At 38.2% G+C, this 19841-nt stretch overlaps 2 protein-coding genes across 5 annotated transcripts in view; one reads left to right on the forward strand and one right to left on the reverse strand.

Annotated features, from left to right (window-relative positions):
- LOC129780415 (A disintegrin and metalloproteinase with thrombospondin motifs 7) overlaps positions 1-6235 on the forward strand; it is a 133562-nt gene extending 127327 nt beyond the window's left edge. Inside the window, exons 12-14 of the mRNA XM_055788681.1 lie at positions 4565-4946; positions 5014-5131; positions 5327-6235. Of these exons, the coding sequence (XP_055644656.1) occupies positions 4565-4946; positions 5014-5131; positions 5327-5854 (1028 nt within the window). The 3' untranslated portion in view covers positions 5855-6235. The remainder of the gene's footprint in view (positions 1-4564; positions 4947-5013; positions 5132-5326) is intronic.
- Positions 5874-19841, reverse strand: part of LOC129780416 (myogenesis-regulating glycosidase) — a 46201-nt gene continuing 32233 nt past the window's right edge. For all 4 annotated transcript variants that reach the window (XM_055788682.1, XM_055788684.1, XM_055788683.1 and 1 more), the window contains 3 exons: positions 15920-16015; positions 13954-15817; positions 5874-6468 (listed from right to left, as the gene is read on the reverse strand). In XM_055788682.1, coding sequence (XP_055644657.1) covers positions 6332-6468; positions 13954-15817; positions 15920-16015 — 2097 coding nt within the window. In that variant the 3' untranslated portion in view covers positions 5874-6331. The remainder of the gene's footprint in view (positions 6469-13953; positions 15818-15919; positions 16016-19841) is intronic.

Raw genomic sequence — 19841 nt, forward strand, 5'->3', positions numbered from 1 at the left:
GGTAGATAATAAACCGTCCATTAAGGGAGTATTCTTGTCTAGAAATTTGAGAAATGCAACATTTTTTCTCTTCATATTTCTGTAGTTTAGGCATTCAAGAATATACCCTAGAAAGGACTTATCGAAAATCCTATTATTTACCGAGATATAGCCATTTTGGTGATGCAGTATCTAACCTGGTACGGCCATAACAATGAACTTCCAACGCGTTTTTCTCGAAACTAGTTTTTTTCAAACTGGCGTACACGATACCTCAGTTTCTTCTGAACCGATTCATGTCGAATTTATATGGTTACAATCTACAGGCATCTCTCTATCGCATAAACCTCTAAAAAATATTATTTTTTTAAATTTTACTATTTTAAAAAAAATCGGGAAACGTAATTTTGTTTTTCATGCGGCCGCCATTTTGTCAAAAAAGATGTTTTTGACTTGTCCGAGGTTCATGCGATAGCGGCATTTTTACTGATTCAGAATCCGTTCGATTTCTTTGTTTCAGATAATCAGAAGGGCTGGAATCGTGTACGCCATGGCACAATTTTTTTAAGTCTCTCACTTCATTAGCTCATAACTATTCTCGTTATAAATATTTGCTCTCCGTACAATTTTTTTTGTTAAAAATTAGATGAACAAATAATGATATAATGAATAGTAAAAATATTCTTTCTTTTATTTTTACGGAGTTCGGAGAAACGTCCGAAATTCGTGTCTCTACACTAGAATACACCCTGAATAGTGTGACTACCTTTTTGCATCAGAATCAGAAGCTTTCGTTTCACTTTATATGGACGTAAAAATAAGATTGTGTAAACAGGGTAAACGGGTGTAAACGGGTAAACAGATTCGTGTCAGGGGAAAGTAGAAGTGTGGATTAAAGTCAGTTGAATGAAGAGGCGGATTTGTATTCATTAGTCAGTCATCCTCGCTCTCAACGCTCGTCAATTCATTTTCTAGTCAAGTCAAATCATGTTGACGGTGAATGCCGAAGTATTGCTAGTCGAAGCGAAGCGACTGAGAGGAGAGTCGATATTCATTTTTCATCTTCGAAGATTTCGGGCCCTGGCCCTGGGTTCATGGCATATATTATTTCATTCAAAGTAAAAAATTGTTATGGAGTTGTATCGATTGAGGCAAAAATCTCATCAATCCGTCATGAAATGACTGAAATTGGACATTTCTCACGATGCGATCGATTTTCGTTTTTAAATTTGTACCCCCAATATGTTTCCGAAAGATGTAATCCTACGTCAAAAATTACGAACCATGGAAGGCCAAATAACGGAGAAATTTTCGATTTTCAATTTGGTTTTATAAAGTATCGCAATAATTATCGACTCACCCTTTATTTATCAATCTGTCATATCTATAGTATAGTCAAGTGTATACATATTTTTGTATTAAAATAAACTAGTTTTAATGCTGTATAATTCTGTACGAGTTTGAATACACTACATTTGACTTTGGCTCGATTTTTCATTCGAATTATGATCAAACGCCCGAAGATGAACTTCGTGCTTTTTGAATTAGTGTCAGTTAATGACAAACACTTTGGGCTCAAAAGACCATAAGCCTAGACCAATTTTTTTTATCAAATATGACCCTCTATCACACAAGAAATTACACTGAGTAACAAAACACCCTTTTTACCTGAGGTGCAGTTTGACGAAGTAATAAAGGATAACCATGCATAAAATCGCTGCCCACTTCAAATTAAAAATCGTAATTTTATATCTATTTGAATTATTCGTATACTCAAAGTGTATACCTCAAATTCAAAAAATATTCCTCTATTTTGATTTTTAATTGGCTAATTTACATTAATTATTTTGTTCGGATTAACCGTACGACAATATTTAACAATACTAAAATAACAAAATTTTCTATTTTCCTTTTTTTGTAAGACAACGCTGTGTTTAAAAATTAATAAAATGAACAACAAGTATGTGTCACAGAATCCATGCGCTTTTTTCACTCCGTTTCGCTTTTTTCAGCGAACCACAGTTTCAAGTTATTTGATAGCCACTTCTGTTCTGCCAAGAGAGCACACGAAAAAAAGTACCCTGGGTGTTCGCACCAAAGAGCACACCAGGGTGCGCACGCCAGTGAATTTATCCGCATACACTGCAGAGAATTTGTGTGTTCTTTTCCGACACTTTAGAGCAGGGATTCTCAAACTGGTCGACATCTTCCCCTTGGGATTAGAGACGTCGGTCAATCTTTCGATTAAGTCAAATAATCGAATATCGAAAGTTATAATCGAGTAATTATATATCGAATAATTTAAAATCAAAATATGAGTACATCGAATAATTGTCATTGTAATCGCGATTAATGAAAGAAGGAATACTTCTCAAGGTTAATGCATATTTAGGTTAAGAATTATGCTATATATTTTTTATCCAACATTTTTATCCCATCATCTACCATCGACAACCCGGTAGACCACGCGACCAGAATGACAACATGATACGTGATTATTTCAAGAAATAAATATTCGCTCGATTAAACGAATATTAAAAGACAATTATTCGAATGAATCGAATATTGAAAAATGCCCCAACGATTAATCGATAATCTAATAAATGAAAAATTTAGACATCACTACTTGGGATCGATGTCGATTTCCCACGGGTCGACATAAACGAAAACTGAATTCGAGGGTTGTCAAAGTCTAAGATTCGACCCCTGTTGATTAACATAAGTTCTTATTTGAAACTTTCGAGATACTGTATAAGTGGTGTTACGTGAGCAATCTTGTTAAAAGAAGAACTCATATTTTGGACAAAATATTAATGTTGTAATATGTATTAATAAATATTAACTGCACTTGATATTTACTGAGTTTTATGTGTATTTATTAATGAGAAAAAGATGTCAAGTTTACTCTCTTAACCAGCTGCTAAGTTCTTGAATTGTTAGGTATTTTGTATAAATAAGATAAAGATAATTTTTCAAAAGAAATTATAGCCAATATAGGGGTCGATGGTATGGATTCATTCTGAAAAAGGGGTATCTTGCTCAAAATAGTTCGAGATTACCTGCTCTAGAACGACCAAGAGTTGGGTGAAAAAGAAATCTTATCTTACATCATCATGCACTCGCACATATCTAGAACAGTGGTGGATATGCACCAAGAAAGAGCGCTCTCGTTGAGAATGGCAGAGTGGGTGAGAGAATTTTAGGTTCTATTCGCTGCGCAGAGGGTATGGACATCACTGGTTATAGCTTTATTTTTTGTAAGTGTCGGAACAGCCTTATCACTTAGGAATACCAGATATACTTTATTAAATATTCTCATACCTACCAAATATACACAAAAAACGGATGGAAAATGTCGTGGACATAACCGGAGAGACGTGGGACTTTCTCACTTCCTTCCTCCACTTTTCATTCAGCGGAAATATCTCGATGCTGGACAAATATGTTTGATGCTGGACACCATCGCCGACGCCGGCAACTGGTTGCTAGCTGGCTGACCGTCAAATTGTAATTGATACTAGAAATTTGAACCACAGAACGGACAATGTATACATTAGGGTACCAATGAAAATGGTCATCTCGAATTTCAAAAAGTTATCCCATAAAATATGTTCACTACCTCGAAAAAACACCCTATGCAAAATATCAGCTCAACCGGACTTAAGGGAGGGTGGCGCAAAATGGTCAAAGTTTGAGATTTTTGAAAATCGAAGAATCGCCTAAGGGAGGAGTAAAGGAAATCGGAATTTTCGGAAAAAAAAACTGTGCCAAATGTCATAAAATTACATGTAACATCGAGATCTAGTGTCATCTCGAAATTTTTTCTTGTCAAAAATCGATACTCTGGGACTCATAGTATTTTCTCAGAATACGAAACGAAAAGTATGGTTTAGGGTGCCAATAAAAATAGTTATCTCGATTTTTCATTCGGAACTTGCTACGAAATGTGGATTTGCACAATTTGATATACCCTATACAAAATATTAGCTCATTCGGACTTCATATACTGGTGTCACAAACGTTGAAATTTGTTTTTTTTTAAAACGAAAAATCACCGAAAATCGAGGTTTAAAAAAATTGATGCCAAATGTCTTAAAATTACATTTGCAGATTTGCAGTTATCTCAATTTTTTTTCTTTGTCAAAAAAATGTTTCTTTGGCTCTTAGTCGTTTTTCCGCCTGAAACATCGATTTTACAAAAACCATTTGAGGGGCTCAGAATGCATTTCTCCTAATCAACTTTTTATTTAGTTAATAACTCAACTGCAAAAACTTTCCAATTTAAGTTTGCTATAGAATCCGATAGATGAGGTTCCGAACTATTTTCCACATTGGTAAATACAGCTGGGAATGTATTTCATCCCTTTCATTCTAAGCCCCTCATTTGTTTGAGGTAACTGCAAATCTCGGCATGTTATGCAATTTTAAGACATTCGGCATCAACTTTTTTTTTAAAAACCCCGATTTCTGGTGATTTTTCGGATTTCAAAAAAAAAATATTATTAGATATATCATATATTAGATAGATAAATATTCAAAGTTATTCACATTATCTAAAACCTGTGTTTATTGTATTCTACTTTAGATGAACCCTGCGAGCTGTACTGTGCCAATTCCGAGGACACTATAATTGTCCCATTTGGGGATGCCGCGGCCGACGGGACGCCCTGCAATCTGGGCACCAACGATATGTGCATCGGTGGCATTTGCCGTAAGGTGGGTTGCGATTGGATCGTGGACTCCATTGCCACCGAAGATCGGTGTGGAGTGTGTGGCGGCAATGGAGACACCTGCACGGTGATCCAAGGTAACTTCACCAAGAAGGTCAACATGAGTGAGGGCTACTATGATGTGCTGCAGATTCCGACCGGGGCGAGGAACATTTTGGTGGAAGAGATGGGACCCTCGAAGAACTTCGTGGGCGTCGGGAGAGCTAACAGCAAAGAGTATTATTTGAACGGAAATCGGTAGCCATCAATTCATAGTATACCGTCTAGGGGTTTTTGTTTACAGTTTTGTCTTTTGCAATTTCAGATATATTCAGTTGCCAGGAGAATACGAGATGGCAGGAAGTCTCGGGCTGTATGAACGGGATGACGAGCGAGAAAAAATCAAGATCCCCGGGCCTATCAACGATGATATTACCATTTCGGTAAATGTCGTAAGCGTTTACATGATTTTCGTTGTCGCAATCGTAGCTGTTTCGGTAAAAAATCAATTTCATTCAACAATATACGCTTCTTGAAAGATAGAACCGATATAGTTGTACGACTTTATTTTTGGCTCAAAATTTGCTAGGCCCGATGAAGCACCCTTCCTTCAGTCACAGTTTACCATTCATTTGCAGGTTATCATGAAGAAAAAAAACAATCACGCAGGTATACACTACGAGTACACGTTGTCCTCGAATGCCACCCGAAATCACTCACCATACTACTGGAAACTGACCGATTGGAGTCTCTGTTCGGTCACTTGTGGTGGAGGCAAGCAGCATCGGTATTCCGTATGCCACAATCGAGGGGAGGGAATAGCCGACGACAGTTTCTGTGAGCTGAACGCTCATAACAAACGCCACGAGCGGTTGGCGCGAGATTGCAATGAGGATCCTTGTCCCGCAAATTGGTGGGTAGGCCCATGGCAGCTGTGTTCGGCGACTTGCCGGAAACCGGGCGATCGAAGCCCAGAGCGGAAACGATCGATCCTCTGTGTTGATCAGAGCATGAACGCACTGCCGGACATCCGGTGCGATGGTAAGTCCCGGCCAGTGGACAACGAACCGTGTGCTGGTCGGCTACCGCTATGTAAAGGCTTGCTGGATAGTCAGATCGTGGTAGAGGATGTTCCTCCCGAATACGAGGAAAACAATGTCATCTGAAAACGAGTGCAAAACGCTGTTCAACAGTTGGTATTATGTTATATTAACATTTTCTTTTGTTGCGATAGCCGAGCAATAGACTATCGAAACGTACTTACATTCTTGTAGAAAAGTATTAGGTTCTTGTTCGCAAAACACACAATCTCGCCCAGAGGAAGTAGTCGCTAGTACAAATATATTTAATATGAGATTTCGAAGCAGCAGCAAACAGTGACTCTTCTAGGGTACATATACTATTTAAACAGTATATATTTACAGTGTATATCAAAGTATTACTATTAGTACGAATAGTTGCCAAGTTAAAAATGTATTTGTTTAATCGCACACTCTTAGCTCATATGTCAAAAACAAATAAATAAAAAGGAAATCTCGTCCATCTTACGTATTACCGTACGAAAGAACGTCTCGGTGACTAGAGGCACTTCCATACGGGTACATCTGGAACAGCCGAACGCGTCAACGCAATCACCTGTTCGCCTAGAAACGTGTGTTGTCTGGCATCTTCACGAAGTAAGCCACCTTATTCTGTGGCACATGGTAGTTGTGGATCCAACGATTACCTTTCCGCAGCGAACCATCAATGCCGTCCTTCCAGACACCCTGGGGTAAATACACTGAAAAATATTTTCATACATGAATAATAATAAATAGAGATGTATTTTAATATCGACTCGAAGAAAAATTACAGCTTGATACAAATATATTTTATATAAGTATTTCGATTTCAAAACACAGGTTCGTAAAACGAACTGACAGAATAAACGTACTACAATTCATTCTGTCAAATATATATCGGGAATTTGTAATTTTAAATCTTGCCGCTGAACATTTTTATTATTTTTTTTAAATTGATACTACTATCAGTGGTCTTAGTGTCAATTTTGAGCGCGAGATGTTAATTTGTTTACAGCGTCATGAAGAACAAGTCCGTGTGACTTTTTCCGATGCTCGAAACTCACATTACCGCTTCGTGAGACCCGTTTTGACAGCATTGAAGACATAAAAACGAATTCGCTGCATGTACTAAAGGCAATTCCTGAATATAGCTATAAAAAATGTTTCGATGACTGGATTGTTCGTTGGAAAAGTTAATTGCTTCAGAAGGGACCTATTTTGAAGACTAAAATATAAAAATATAAGTCAACAAAGACTTTATCAACGGCTGTGATGCCAGCGCTCATCACACTGTAGGGTAGTTCTGACTAGGATTGGGCGATCTTTATAAAAAGATCGATCTTGTCGAATCGATTTTCCAAACGGCGTAGAGATAGATCCACTGATTCGGTAATAAAGAATCGACCTTTGAAAAATTAAAAGCTTTTTGCCGTATTTTATTCAAACAAGGAATACGAATTTCATACTCCTATTCAAACAACAAAATCGTTTTGTTTTGTTCCCCAGCATGGAGGTCACAGCCACAGGGCATTCATCTTGTGCCGTCAGGCAGACGTTTTATTATATAAATTAATTGAAAAACCATTATTAGAAATTCAACAACCGCCCAGAACGATACCGCCCAGAACGATACCGCCCAGAACTCAGCTGAAAATGATCCCACAAAAGCCAAACGTGCCGACATACATCTGTCATTTAGTCGAAGCCGATTATTAATTTTGACGCCGGTTCTAAAAAGAACAATTCGCCTGTTATTTATGTCAACATCAGGTTCAGTGATCCTATGCAAAATCGAAAGTAAAAACAATCGATTTTCTTGATTTTCTCGAGTACAAAAGATCGATCCAAAAATAAGGAATCGAAAAGATCGATCTTCTAAGAATCAATACGAGATCGCCCAATCCTATTTTTTGACATAAACAGCCGTGGTGAACGTCTCTTAGGCGGCTCGCACGTCGGAGCAATAAGCAGATAGCAAGCTGCAATACGCAATATGCAACAGGCAACATATTTTGTGTTTTCGCATACCAAAGCAATAAAAACGCCTGACATTATGCAAACAATCTGCTTAATAAACGAAACTTGCCAAATTATGGGCAATAAGTTGCTCTTCAACTGACACGTTGTGTTGCTAGCGATATTTGTTGCTCTACAAAGGCGATAGCGATATCGTATTGCATCGGTGTGCGAGATCAACAGAAGTTAAGGTGAAGATGGAAGCTAGCCATTGTAGTAGTATAGGTAAACCCAAGAGTAAAAATGGGGTAATAGAGTTTGTGAGAGAAGAGCAAAGCACACGTAAATAGATCAATTCACTTAACAGACTGAGGGGCGTTTCATTGACACGAGTCTTTGAATACATTTGAAAAAAAAATAATAATTCAATACTATAGTAAAATGTATGAACGATATGCTCCGATGAACAATTGCAAATATAAATATATAGAAGGTGCATTTGCATATGAAGTAACATTCTGATTATACGCGAGCGTAACATGAGCAAATTATAACACATGCGAATTGGGGATCTTTCGGTATTAACAAGTTCTTCCTCACAGTAACTCGATGTTGATAATTCCTTAATATTTTCCTTCGTTGATCGTATTGTTTTCACATATTCACGTTGGAAGCCTTAACCCTTCTCTTCGTTGGCCGAGGCATTTTGATTGAATGTAATACTTTTCCGTTTACTGTTTTAGAAAGCATAGGCAGCCGTGGCAGTGTTCCGAGCTCTGCAATACAATTTTCTTACCCAATGTTGAAGTTGCTAAAACTTATATTATAGACCCATTAAACTTAGAAATAATAATTGTATTGATATCAACACAATTTTATTCTATTGATTTTCATGACATGAAACGCTATAACTCAGGAATAACATTTTATTGAGTGGTTTTTATAACTGTTTCCATGGTGTTGTCTGGCATCAGTGTCGAAAAAATAACGATGCTTTCACCAACACAAACAAAACCATTGCCGAAGATTGAAAAATGAAAATTTATCTTTCAGAGCACTTGCTCAAGATTTCCGACGTTTTTCACTATACAGTGCGACAGCAGATGAAAATATTACTTGATGGGAAGTGTGTGAAAACGACCATTTTCTTCACACTGTTTCGCAAAATTATTGATTTTGTGGCGAGGGGGGAGGGAGGGATATGAAAGAAATGAGCGCCATTGTGGCAGCTATTTGTGGCTAGCTTCCACCTTCACCTTAAATGGAAAAACCCATTGGCGATAGTATTGCTCATTGCATATTGATGGTTGCTAGTTGCTTACTGCTCCGGTGTGCGAGCCGCCTTAGAATTTATCTCTTCAAACAACACTGACATTGTCAATATAGGAACTGAATAAACGTTTACCCACAAAAAGGAGTTCTATCACCTCTTCTTTGGTCACTAGTGTTTGACGGTCTTCTGACAAGCTTGAAGGTAAAAGATTTTGAATTCGTGGGTTTTGCTGACTGTCTAGTCATAATGGCAGGGGAAGTGCGGGTATAACGGACAGTGGGGATAAGATGGACAGGTGGTTGATTTGTATAGTTACATGATGAATTTCAAATTACGGTTAATGAAAACTCCTTCTACATTCTATAATATTCAAATCACTCTAAAACATTGAATACTGATCGAAAGTGGAGAATGGAAACAAAAACTGAAAATCATATATGATTCCGCGTGTGGATGTATTTTTTGCGGCTTCGATATTAAACATTTTGGGTGGTTTAATTGCAAAATTGAATTCGCTAATGGTTATATTTCGGTTTGTGAGTTAACAGCGATATTAGGTATGTACGGAAAGGTAAATTCATTCATGAGTGGTAAATTGAAATTATTGAAATAATTGCACTGGTGGGGTTGAAATGGACAGTCACATCCATAATCACATCCAATGCATGATGGAAAGTAAAGGGAAGAATATTCAACTCTTTTTTGTATTTCTCTCTATGTTTGTTGTAGTTCAGTTAGTGGACACACAAACACTGAGAGAGAGAGAGCGAAATTATTCCTCTCGCGAGGAAGCTTCTACGCTTCGTATATTATTAACCTGTCCATATTCCCCCCATTACATGTCCATTATACCCGCATCGATAAATATGTTCTACTTTTCAGCTTGTTTTAATTTCGAGGAAAAGAAACATGGAAATACACATTTTTATAAAACATTCGGCCAATTATTTCGAAAACCAGTATATTGAACTGTAAACAACTACTTTTTAGTTTTGGAAAACATGAGTTTCCAAAGATAAAATTGAAGTTCTTCTTAACATGTCCATCTTACCCCCACTTCCCCTACGTGGCAAGTTTACGACAGCATAAATCAACAACAGTTGTTCCTCTCACCAGAAAGAAGAAACAGCATCTCTATATTTTGAAGCAGAGGGAATAAAATGCAGCTTTTCAGTGAAATATGTAGGCATAATCCTAGATGCTAAACTAAACTGAAACGCATACTTAGATTCAATCATCAGTAAGGTCAACATCACCCTATGGGTATGTTCCAAAACGATAGGCAGAACATGAGGTTTTAAACCAAAAATGATTATGTGGGTCTACACTGTAATTGTGCGGCCTATGATAACCTATGCTTGATTAGTATGGTGGCCATAGACTAAGGAGCCTATAGCTACTAAAAACTCCAACGACTGGCATGCGTTGCTATAACTGGAGCAATGCGAAGCACACCCTCAAAGGCATTGGAGGCTATCCTTAAATCTCTTACCCGTTGGACCATCCTCAGAGATGAACAGGATGGATGGAACCTAGGACTAATTACGACATTCCGTACAGAGTGATCGAAGTTCATCGCTCAGTATGGGATGATGGCGGTACCAGTGTAATGGTTCAATCATGTTCTACACTGATGGGTCGAAAATGGGTATCAGAACAGATGCTGGAGCAGTGGCGTAGCGTTACCGGGTGACACCCGGGGTGGCTCACTAGGGTCACCCCTCCAAACTTATCTAATCATGAAACGTATTTATTATAATATTAGACAGAACGAACAAGAAATCACAAAATCTTCACGCGTTGTTCACTGGAACCAACAGTTACCAAATAAGAGAATAAATAAGATATGGTTTATTTTTGGATATGACTCAAATGAATCTTGGGACCTGAGACCTACACTAATATTGTACAAGTGCTTCCCTTTAAGAGCGCTTTCGCTCTCTTGTTGCGGGCTCAATGAATGCGCAGCAATAATGATACGAGGCTCAACGTGTTAACCCTCTACCGCCCAAGTTTTTTATTTATCTAAAAAAACCTATTCAACTTTTATCTCGAATTTCTGACTTTCAACATAAAACATTCCTAGCAGAAAGCTGCCAGCATAAAAACAATGTGTATGTGTGATAGATCAAAATATTCTAAAGACGTTCTAGTGGGGGTGAACATTGAAAAAAATGTTTGAATAATTTGAAAAGAGAATCCGCGAAGCCCGTCTAAAGGCGGGCTTGGGCTGTAGAGGGTTAAAGATATCTGCTCCATCGTTGACCTCAAATTTTTAATTCAATTTCAACTCTGATAAGCCTCTCAAGAAGATGCCACAGAAACGTACACGATTAGAAATAGTTTCAAAATTTGGAACCGATTTATGGAAGTCCCACTTCAGGATGAACTGTAACACATCAAATGCAATCTCATTAATGACATCATTAGTGGCCTTCAAATGACTACGGAGTCCTAGCAAAGTATCTCTAGCAAAAGCTGCCTTTCTGAAACTTCGTTTCGGCTCAATGTTTAGCCCAATGCAATGGACCAATGCACTCCAACATTCCATCTTCCATCGTTGAACCGGATCCGGAAGATCTTTCGCCTGATTTGCTCATTTTATCGTATCTAGCTAACTAGAAGTATCTTAGGAATTCTCCTTTCAGTAGCAAATTTTCAATCAATGGGTTTAATAAAACCTTCTGAACGGCCATTTCTACAAGACTGTTCCTTTCAACAGCGAGAAGAATTACCTGTGCATTGAGTCTGGTTACAACGTTACTCAGAGATGGTCCTTTGATTTGCAAATATTCTGCGCTAGATCTGCTTTATGCGGTACAACGCATCTGAAGCACAGATAAAACAGAAGTATTAACCCTTTGCAGTCGTATTAAATTTGGGCATGGGTATCGTACTGGTCGGAGTTATCATTCCTTGAAAAACATTGATACATGCAAGATTATGAAAAACAAACATTTTTTCTTTTTTTTGTGAACTATATATCTGTATTAACTACTTCAACATAATTTGAACCAGTAGTTACTAAGTTACTTCTGCGTATCCGAAATTATCAGAAATTTTCAATTCAGATGAACACAGATTTTGTCACTTGAGACACTTATGCGATTGTTCAAGTAACATGAGACATTTGTGTAAACAGAAGTTCTGATACTTATGAAGAATCTTTTCCATCACACCAGTGTTATAATATTGAGTACCATCCATATATATTATTTATACCTTCTGTTATGTATTTTTGAAATCTGCCAACACTTCCATAAACAATAAAGAGAGTTTGAAATCAGTTGATCTACAAGACAGACTTGTATTATTTGGCTAAACCGAAAACTAAACAACCAGAGTGTTACAATGGCTAAGTTATGCTGTTATGATTTTTGTCCTACATTCCTATGCATTCAACACACTGTGCGTTAACTTGTGTGGGTGACTACTTCGTTTGATACTGAGTACCGTTATCGTTTACTCATAGACAGGGTTGCCAACTATAATATGAAAAAACAAGAAGAATAGAAATAAAAACCAGGATAAATCAGGTAACTCATATTGGGTTGTCGGAAAAGTTAATGTCGAATTTTGGGAAAACAAAAACATCAATCGAAGCATTATAATGTAATTTTATATCCATAGTTCAGTTTCACAGTCTTTCGCTATCTTTCATAAGGCTTAAATATTCTATCCTCCCAGAGCATGTTTGCTTCCTCGTCGAAAACTGCTGCGAGCCATACATGTGAGAAACAGGTTGCTTGCTCATAAGCTCATAATACAGAATCCATTCCAAATCCCATCAGAAATAGAGTATATCGTTCTTCGGGCGAAGACCGGATATGTAAAAGAATTGCTAATACCATGCATAGTCTTCGCATAACCGGAAATGCTATTGTTACGCCTGACTTTTTGATCGTTTATATTTTTCCGAAAAACTTACAGCATCACTATAGTCAATTGCAGAGAAATCAATATTCAAATTTTCTTTGAATTCATCATCCATGTTTAGGAATGAATCTTTACTGAACAAATGAGGAAATTGTTGAATGGACTTGTTGAATTTTTCCTAATTTCTATGATATTTAGTACGGTTATAGATATGTTTACCATAGTCCCTCCATTAAAGTTGATTTTACTTTGAATCAGACGAACAAATTACATACGAAATCTTTTAATATTGGATTCAAAATTTTTCTCTTGAGTAATTTTACACTCTGAAACGTATTCCTACATTAATAACTCTAGGGATACACCTACATACACATTGTCCTCAATAAAGCAATATTGTTCCTCAAACTTAATCTCGTTGTAATTTCATAAATTCGTCAAACAATCTGGTTTCATGAAATTTTCTAGCACTGTTTCGGAAAGCCACGAAACAATTGAGGATAGAGATAAAAAAAGCTAAGTACAGCTTTGCGTCTAGAGAATTTAACTTAATATAATCCTCCGTACATCCGAAATATCTTTTCCGTGATATAAAAAATCATCACGGGAATACCTAGTTGACTGTCCAAATGTGTGCGAAATCATAGTTTACCCCTTGCGTGTCTGTTAATCACGACAGTAAAAGAGAAACTGGCCGAGGTTGGGCAGCCGACGCATCATGTATCATGCATCAACCGCCGACCAATCGAAAGTGTAATGACATTTCAAGAATCTATCACCCGGGGGGACCGCCCGCTCCAACCACTCCCCCCCAACTACGACACTGTGCTGGAGTGTGTGGTCCCAGAATACAAATTTGTATAGCCAATCGCTTTTCAGGCAGAAATAGCTGCAATAATAGAATGTATAAATGTCTGTCTCAAAATAAATTATAGACATGGTAAATTCTGCATCTTCTCAGACAGTCACGCGGCACTTAAAGCCTTTAATCCTCTCGTGTTCTCTTCAAAAACTCCCGGTATTATTTAACAGAATGTACAACTTGAACGTAGACTCCAAATCGTCACTTTTAAGAGCTCCAATTCAAGATAAAGCTTACCTTCCCGACTAGTGTCTCCTCTATAGAGAATTGGTGCCACGATCAGTCCATCCCCTATCGAGAACTCGTCGTCTATGTACAAACAGTTAACGTCAGTCGAATCCATCATCCACAGAGGGCGGATGATCGGCAGCCCTTCGTCCATAGCGATGCTCGAGTACTTCTCCAGCAGCACGACGACAGTTTTCTGCCGTATCGCTGACAGCTCCTTCGCAATCTCCGTCACCGAATCGTTCTTGTACTCCGACGGAAGGTGCGTGAAACGAAGCACCGGCAGGAAGGTGGCGAGCTGCAGCCAGCGAATGTACAGCTCGACCTCCGGCAGCGGAGGGATCTCCAGCGGGTAGAAAGAGTACATTTTTTTGAGCTTCTCTGACGGCAAAAGGAAGTCTCCCCCAACCGGTCCAGGCATGATGAAAGGGTACCCGATAACCCCGTACGACAGGAGCGTGGGGATGATGGCCTGCAGTCCACTCCACGAGCTATTCACCGGTGGCAGGCTCAGAAATGCTGGGGGTCGGGGAACAGTAATGGCACTAGAAACCCCGAAAATATTAAGGTTGCCCTCGAAGCGATTCATAAAAATTGTTTTGTACTGGTCCGGATTATCCAGCGAGTTGGTACATTGATAGTAGCGGGGAATGTTGAAGGCGTTGCCAAAGTCTAGATAGAACGAATCGACTCCGATGGTTTCGGTGATCTTTTGGAGCTGATCTCTTAGCCAGGGAATGGTTGCATTATTCGTAATATCGAGAACTCCAGCACTCGACAGACTTTTGTATCGCGTTAAGGCAGGTATGCTCCGCTCGGATTCGCGTTCGTAGATCAGCAGCTTTTTGGTGACCGCTTCGAGGAAATTTTCGCTTTCGGTACTAATAAACGGCTGGATTGAAAGCGTGATTCGGAATCCTCTCCGATGCAGGATTTTAATAGTGTCTTCTAGGGTAGGGAAGCGATCGGTATCAATGTTGAAATCACCAATATTCTTCTGCCAGAATTCGTTAACCAATACATGACCGAGACGTAGATACCCGGAAGCAATTACGTTTTCAGTGTAATTATAAATGAAGGTTTCAGTGAGCTTAGCCTGACTAGCAGCTGGAATCTGCCAAACGGGTTCTCTCAATAATGACTTTATGATGGCGTTATCATTTTCTGTTAAACCATCCCATAAACTTTTCTGCGTGAGACCGTTGTGGATAGTCTTCATATCTGGGCCAGTGCATATCCGGTAGTTCAAGGCAGGGTATTTTGTTAACCTATTGACAAAAGCGAAATTGTCGTTTTTCCCTTGTAAACAAAACTGATTGTTGCCCTCATGGTTGATACTAACGTAGAGGGGTGTTGTTTCATCCACCCGGATGGCTATCCCTTTAGAATTCAAAAAGTATCTTTTAACAGCATTGGCCCATTGTTTGACGTTGATGTCGCCCGTGACGAATGGAGAGAAATCGAAAGAGGCCTTACTCAATGGATAATCCACCCCCTGTGTTAATCCACCTCCATACCAGAAGCCACGATCATCTCCAATGTCGAAGCAATCGGTAGGATTGAAATTCTCCACCAGCGCTTCCCAGCTGAAGCTGTAGCACTTGATGTCGGGCGAAGAAGTCTTCTCCAGATTCATATACAGCCTCGCCATCGAGTTCCACTCGTAACAAACGCTTCCATCGTCGCGTAAATCCTGCGGCAAACAATTGTACGGCTTGTCGATGTTGATTCCAAGTCCCAGCACCCCAGTCAGAAGGTCATTTCCCTTCGTGTCAAGAATCCTCAGCGCTCGTGTCTGTTTGTGCAGCTTCACGCTGTCAAAGTACGATTTCGCCAGCAGCTTCTGGTTGTACATGACGTACGCATAGCCAACCTTAATTTTTGTAGTGGGAGGAAAAAAAAACATAACAAACGACGATACAGTTCATTGCCTAGATTAGCACCGTAAGTGTAAATATTGATCGTGCATACTCACGAGAAACACGATGATAAGAAACAGCATACCGACAAAGACGCGTAGTTTGTAATCTTTGGTTTCTCGTTTCTTTTTCCGAATCATGGCCGGCACGTTCTGAAAGGAAGCGATGAAGAGAATAGAAAATGAAATCGTTATCTGCTGTTTTCGCAAATAATGTGTAAACAATAAACAGTTGATACTAATTGGTGCTAAAATGATGTGTAAATGTAATGTAAATAATAACGAGATGAGCGCTTCTAGGCGATTCATTCGATCAACGTATCCCCCTACTAACAGATTACACACGTTCAATGCAATTCTCCCCGGATATAACAACGATCAGCTAAGAGCAAATAGTCTGATAAGAAATTCTCGAGATATAGGCATTCAGAATCTTTCATTTTTTTCCTACATGTTCAGTATTTAGATTTTCATTTTATCCCCCATATATTCCTGTTGGACGTAGTCCTACGTCATAATGAAAAGATAAATTAAGCAATCCTGATTTTTAAAAATAATAGTTGGCAAAACTGCATACACGTCAATTTGAAACCACTCACCACACTTTCTTTCACTAAATGTGTGACTTCTAGGAGACTTCAAAACATCGTTTAACGATATTATCTTAAAGCAAATTCACACGAAAACTCCCTTTAAAACATGGCATTTCCAATCGTATCCGTTTGCTTCAATGCCGGTAACGATTCGAACCATTCTGGAGCAAAAAAAACCTTAGATTGAAGATAACTTTTTATGCATAATAAGTGTTTCTAAAATTGTAAGAAATATAAATCCATTATTGCTGGTGGAAAATCAATCTTTGCCAATTCACTGGTCCAACACGAGAGATGATTTACTCACAAAAATTTATTGCGCTAAAAGTTCACCATTTCGCGTGCATTGTGGCATGTGGCACCGTCTTGCTGAAACCACATGTCAACTAGATTCAGCTCCTGTTGGAAATCATTGAACGATTGCACGTTGTTCGCATCATCATTTTCAAACAAGTATGGGCCAATGATTCCTCCGGACCACAAACAGCACCAAACAGTCCATTTTTCGGAATGCAGTGGCAGCTCTTGTTTTTCTTGTGGCTGCTCATCGAACCAAATTCTACTTATTAATATACGTCCTTGCTGTGGTGGCTGAGAGCAGACAAACAACCACAAAGAGTTAATTCACAGTAACATAGCACATCCGGTACATTTGTCCTCAATTCGGAGTCTGAAGTTCAAACTGAGTTCACACGGCACATGCGTAATAAAGGGTAGTGTTCTCCCAAATGCCATCTGGATCTGTAAGCATATGTGTAATATTTTTCAGCTTTTTGAATTACATGAAACAGATAAGTACGAACACATGGAATTGGCAGGACGAAATTGATAACCAAAATCTCAAGCGTTCAATCCACCAGTGGAACTGGTATTACAATGGACACCACAACAAAACGAACCATGTAGCAAAAACACGTTTATTCGGCGTGACAATTTCAAGTCACGCGACCATCGATGCGTAGTCTGAGCAATGAGTCATTCAAAAATAGCCGACGTTTTTGTGCATCGACATTATACCGCCTCAAATCGAGGTGAAAACGCGTTATTCTAGAGGACCATCACTGAATAGCGCTAGCCTGACGCAATTGACATATCGCGTATCCAATTTTATTTATTGATCCGAAACCGATCAATACTAGGAAAATTTTTGGCAACAAATGAACCTGGCTCATTGGCTCAGGTACAAACATTAGTTTAATCTAATTCATTGCTATGCTATTTGATGATGTGGGAAAACCAAATAGGAAGTTTTGGGACACTCACCTGATCGCCCAGATCTTGTTTCAACTAACCACCAATTGTTCTGATAAATGGCGCTTTCTCTGGGACGCGTTTTATTTCAAACTGATTTGATTATTTCGTGGCCTCCGAAGAAAGACAGTTCTTTAGCAGCGAATTCCATACATTACCAGAAAAATGGGAAACATATTGGTTCAAGATTAAGCAACCATAATAGGCAATCAAAAACCATTCTGTAGTTTTATATCCTTGACAATTGTTTTGCAATTTACCAATTTACGTTTACATGACAACCCCGTGTTTATTTTGTTTATTTTAGAGCAGGGAGAAGCCCATTTAAGTTTGTTAAAAGCTTTCTTCTGAAATGGGCATAAAACATGCTTTTTTTTTGCGTCAACAGAATACAATAATCCAAATGACACAATCTTAATCCTAACAAAGAAACAGCTTATTCTATCTTAACTTAAAAAAAAATCAAAGGATTTTCCAATATCTGCTAAGGTCGATTAGGTTTTGCTTGAAGAAATTGGCTTTCACTGGCTCGTAATACTTTAATTATACTAACCCCGAGTTGCCGCGGGTAATCGGTATTGCTAACCTTTAGATTAGGTTAAGTTAGGGTAAGGTTTTTTTTAGCAAACTAAAATGTTAATTCAGAGCACAGGTAATGAATTGTAACTGATGAAAATGAAATGAATAAAATGAATAAGAAAAAAAAAATAGATGGGTTATATCTATGATGTAACCACAAAGTTGACGTGGGACTAGCTTAGCTTAGCAATCATTTGATTGTATTGAATATTAATATTATAATTTTTGATTGAATGAAACAATTTCCGGATTCAATCGAATTCAATATATTCGCTTGAGATTCATGCATTGTGATAGATTATGTTCTTCGTTACAAATAAATTTAATGACAGTCTTTTTACGTTTGATATGATGCCTAGGACAAAATATGTGAACGGAAGAATTATCAAACGATTATTTTATTTTACATTTCCATCTGAAGTTTGCATCTCTCAAGTGTACGTACTTCTCGGACTGCGAATTTGCTTGATTTGATGAATTTCAGGCACTCAGTACCAGAAATACAGTGAGTAGAAAATATAAAGGCATATCCTTCAATGCAATCTTGAATAACCGAACCAAAGCGTTTTGTTCGTACCTGTTTTTGTAATCCGTGTTAGGAAAACACATTTCGGAGTGCAAAAAAACATGCAGGTGCAAAAGTACCCCCGGCTTGCATGAATCAACAATTTCAACTTATACTTTTTATATTATAGAGCCTTCAAACTTGAAAGTTAATTCGCCTCTAATGACTGCAAGATTTTCCCAGGTTCCTGAGTTTAGAAGACCATGTTAAGGAAACATATTCTAATCAACAAAAAGGCAAGCGAATTTAAAAGTACTCACAGTTTGAATTTATTTGCAATGCCGATTTTCCCAGACATCTTCGTTTAGAAGTCTGTATTAGGTAAACGCATTTCAGTCGAAAAAAAATACCCCAGACCTGTATGAATTTGCAATGCCAATTTCCTCAGATACCTTGGTTCTGAGGTCTGTGTTGGGGAAACACATTTCAGTCGAAACAAAAATACCCCCGACTTTCATGTGTTTGCAATGCCGATTTCTCCAACACGACTTGGTTTAGAAGTCCGTGTTAGGGAACACATTTCGGTGAGAACAAAAATCCCCATACTTTCATGTATTTGCATTGCCGATTTCCCCAAGGCTGCTTGGTTATGATGGCTGTGTTGGGGAAACCGTAAATCGGGCCAATCAAAACGAGGTAATTAGGGCGTTTAGATAACGCTTAACATTTTACAGTTATTCAGTTGTTTATCTAATGAAAGATAACATTTTATTAATTGCGATAGATGCGTAGAAATATTCCCTGTCAATTGATGCAAACATCTTTCCGATCCAGTAAAAAATGTTCAAGTTATAAGCATTCGGAATCTTTCATTTTTTCCTGCATGTTCTGTGTTTAGGTTTTCATTTTACCCCCCATATACTCCGGTTAGACGTAATCCCACGTCAAAACTCTAGACACTAGTTTACAAAACAAATGACAATATGACAAACTACAATGCACTTCAAAATAACAAAAGTGTTCAAGTGTACAATTTTCTGAGGACTGAGCG

This window comes from Toxorhynchites rutilus, chromosome 3 (assembly GCF_029784135.1).
Source record: "Toxorhynchites rutilus septentrionalis strain SRP chromosome 3, ASM2978413v1, whole genome shotgun sequence".
Classification (NCBI taxonomy): Eukaryota; Metazoa; Arthropoda; class Insecta; order Diptera; family Culicidae; genus Toxorhynchites; species Toxorhynchites rutilus.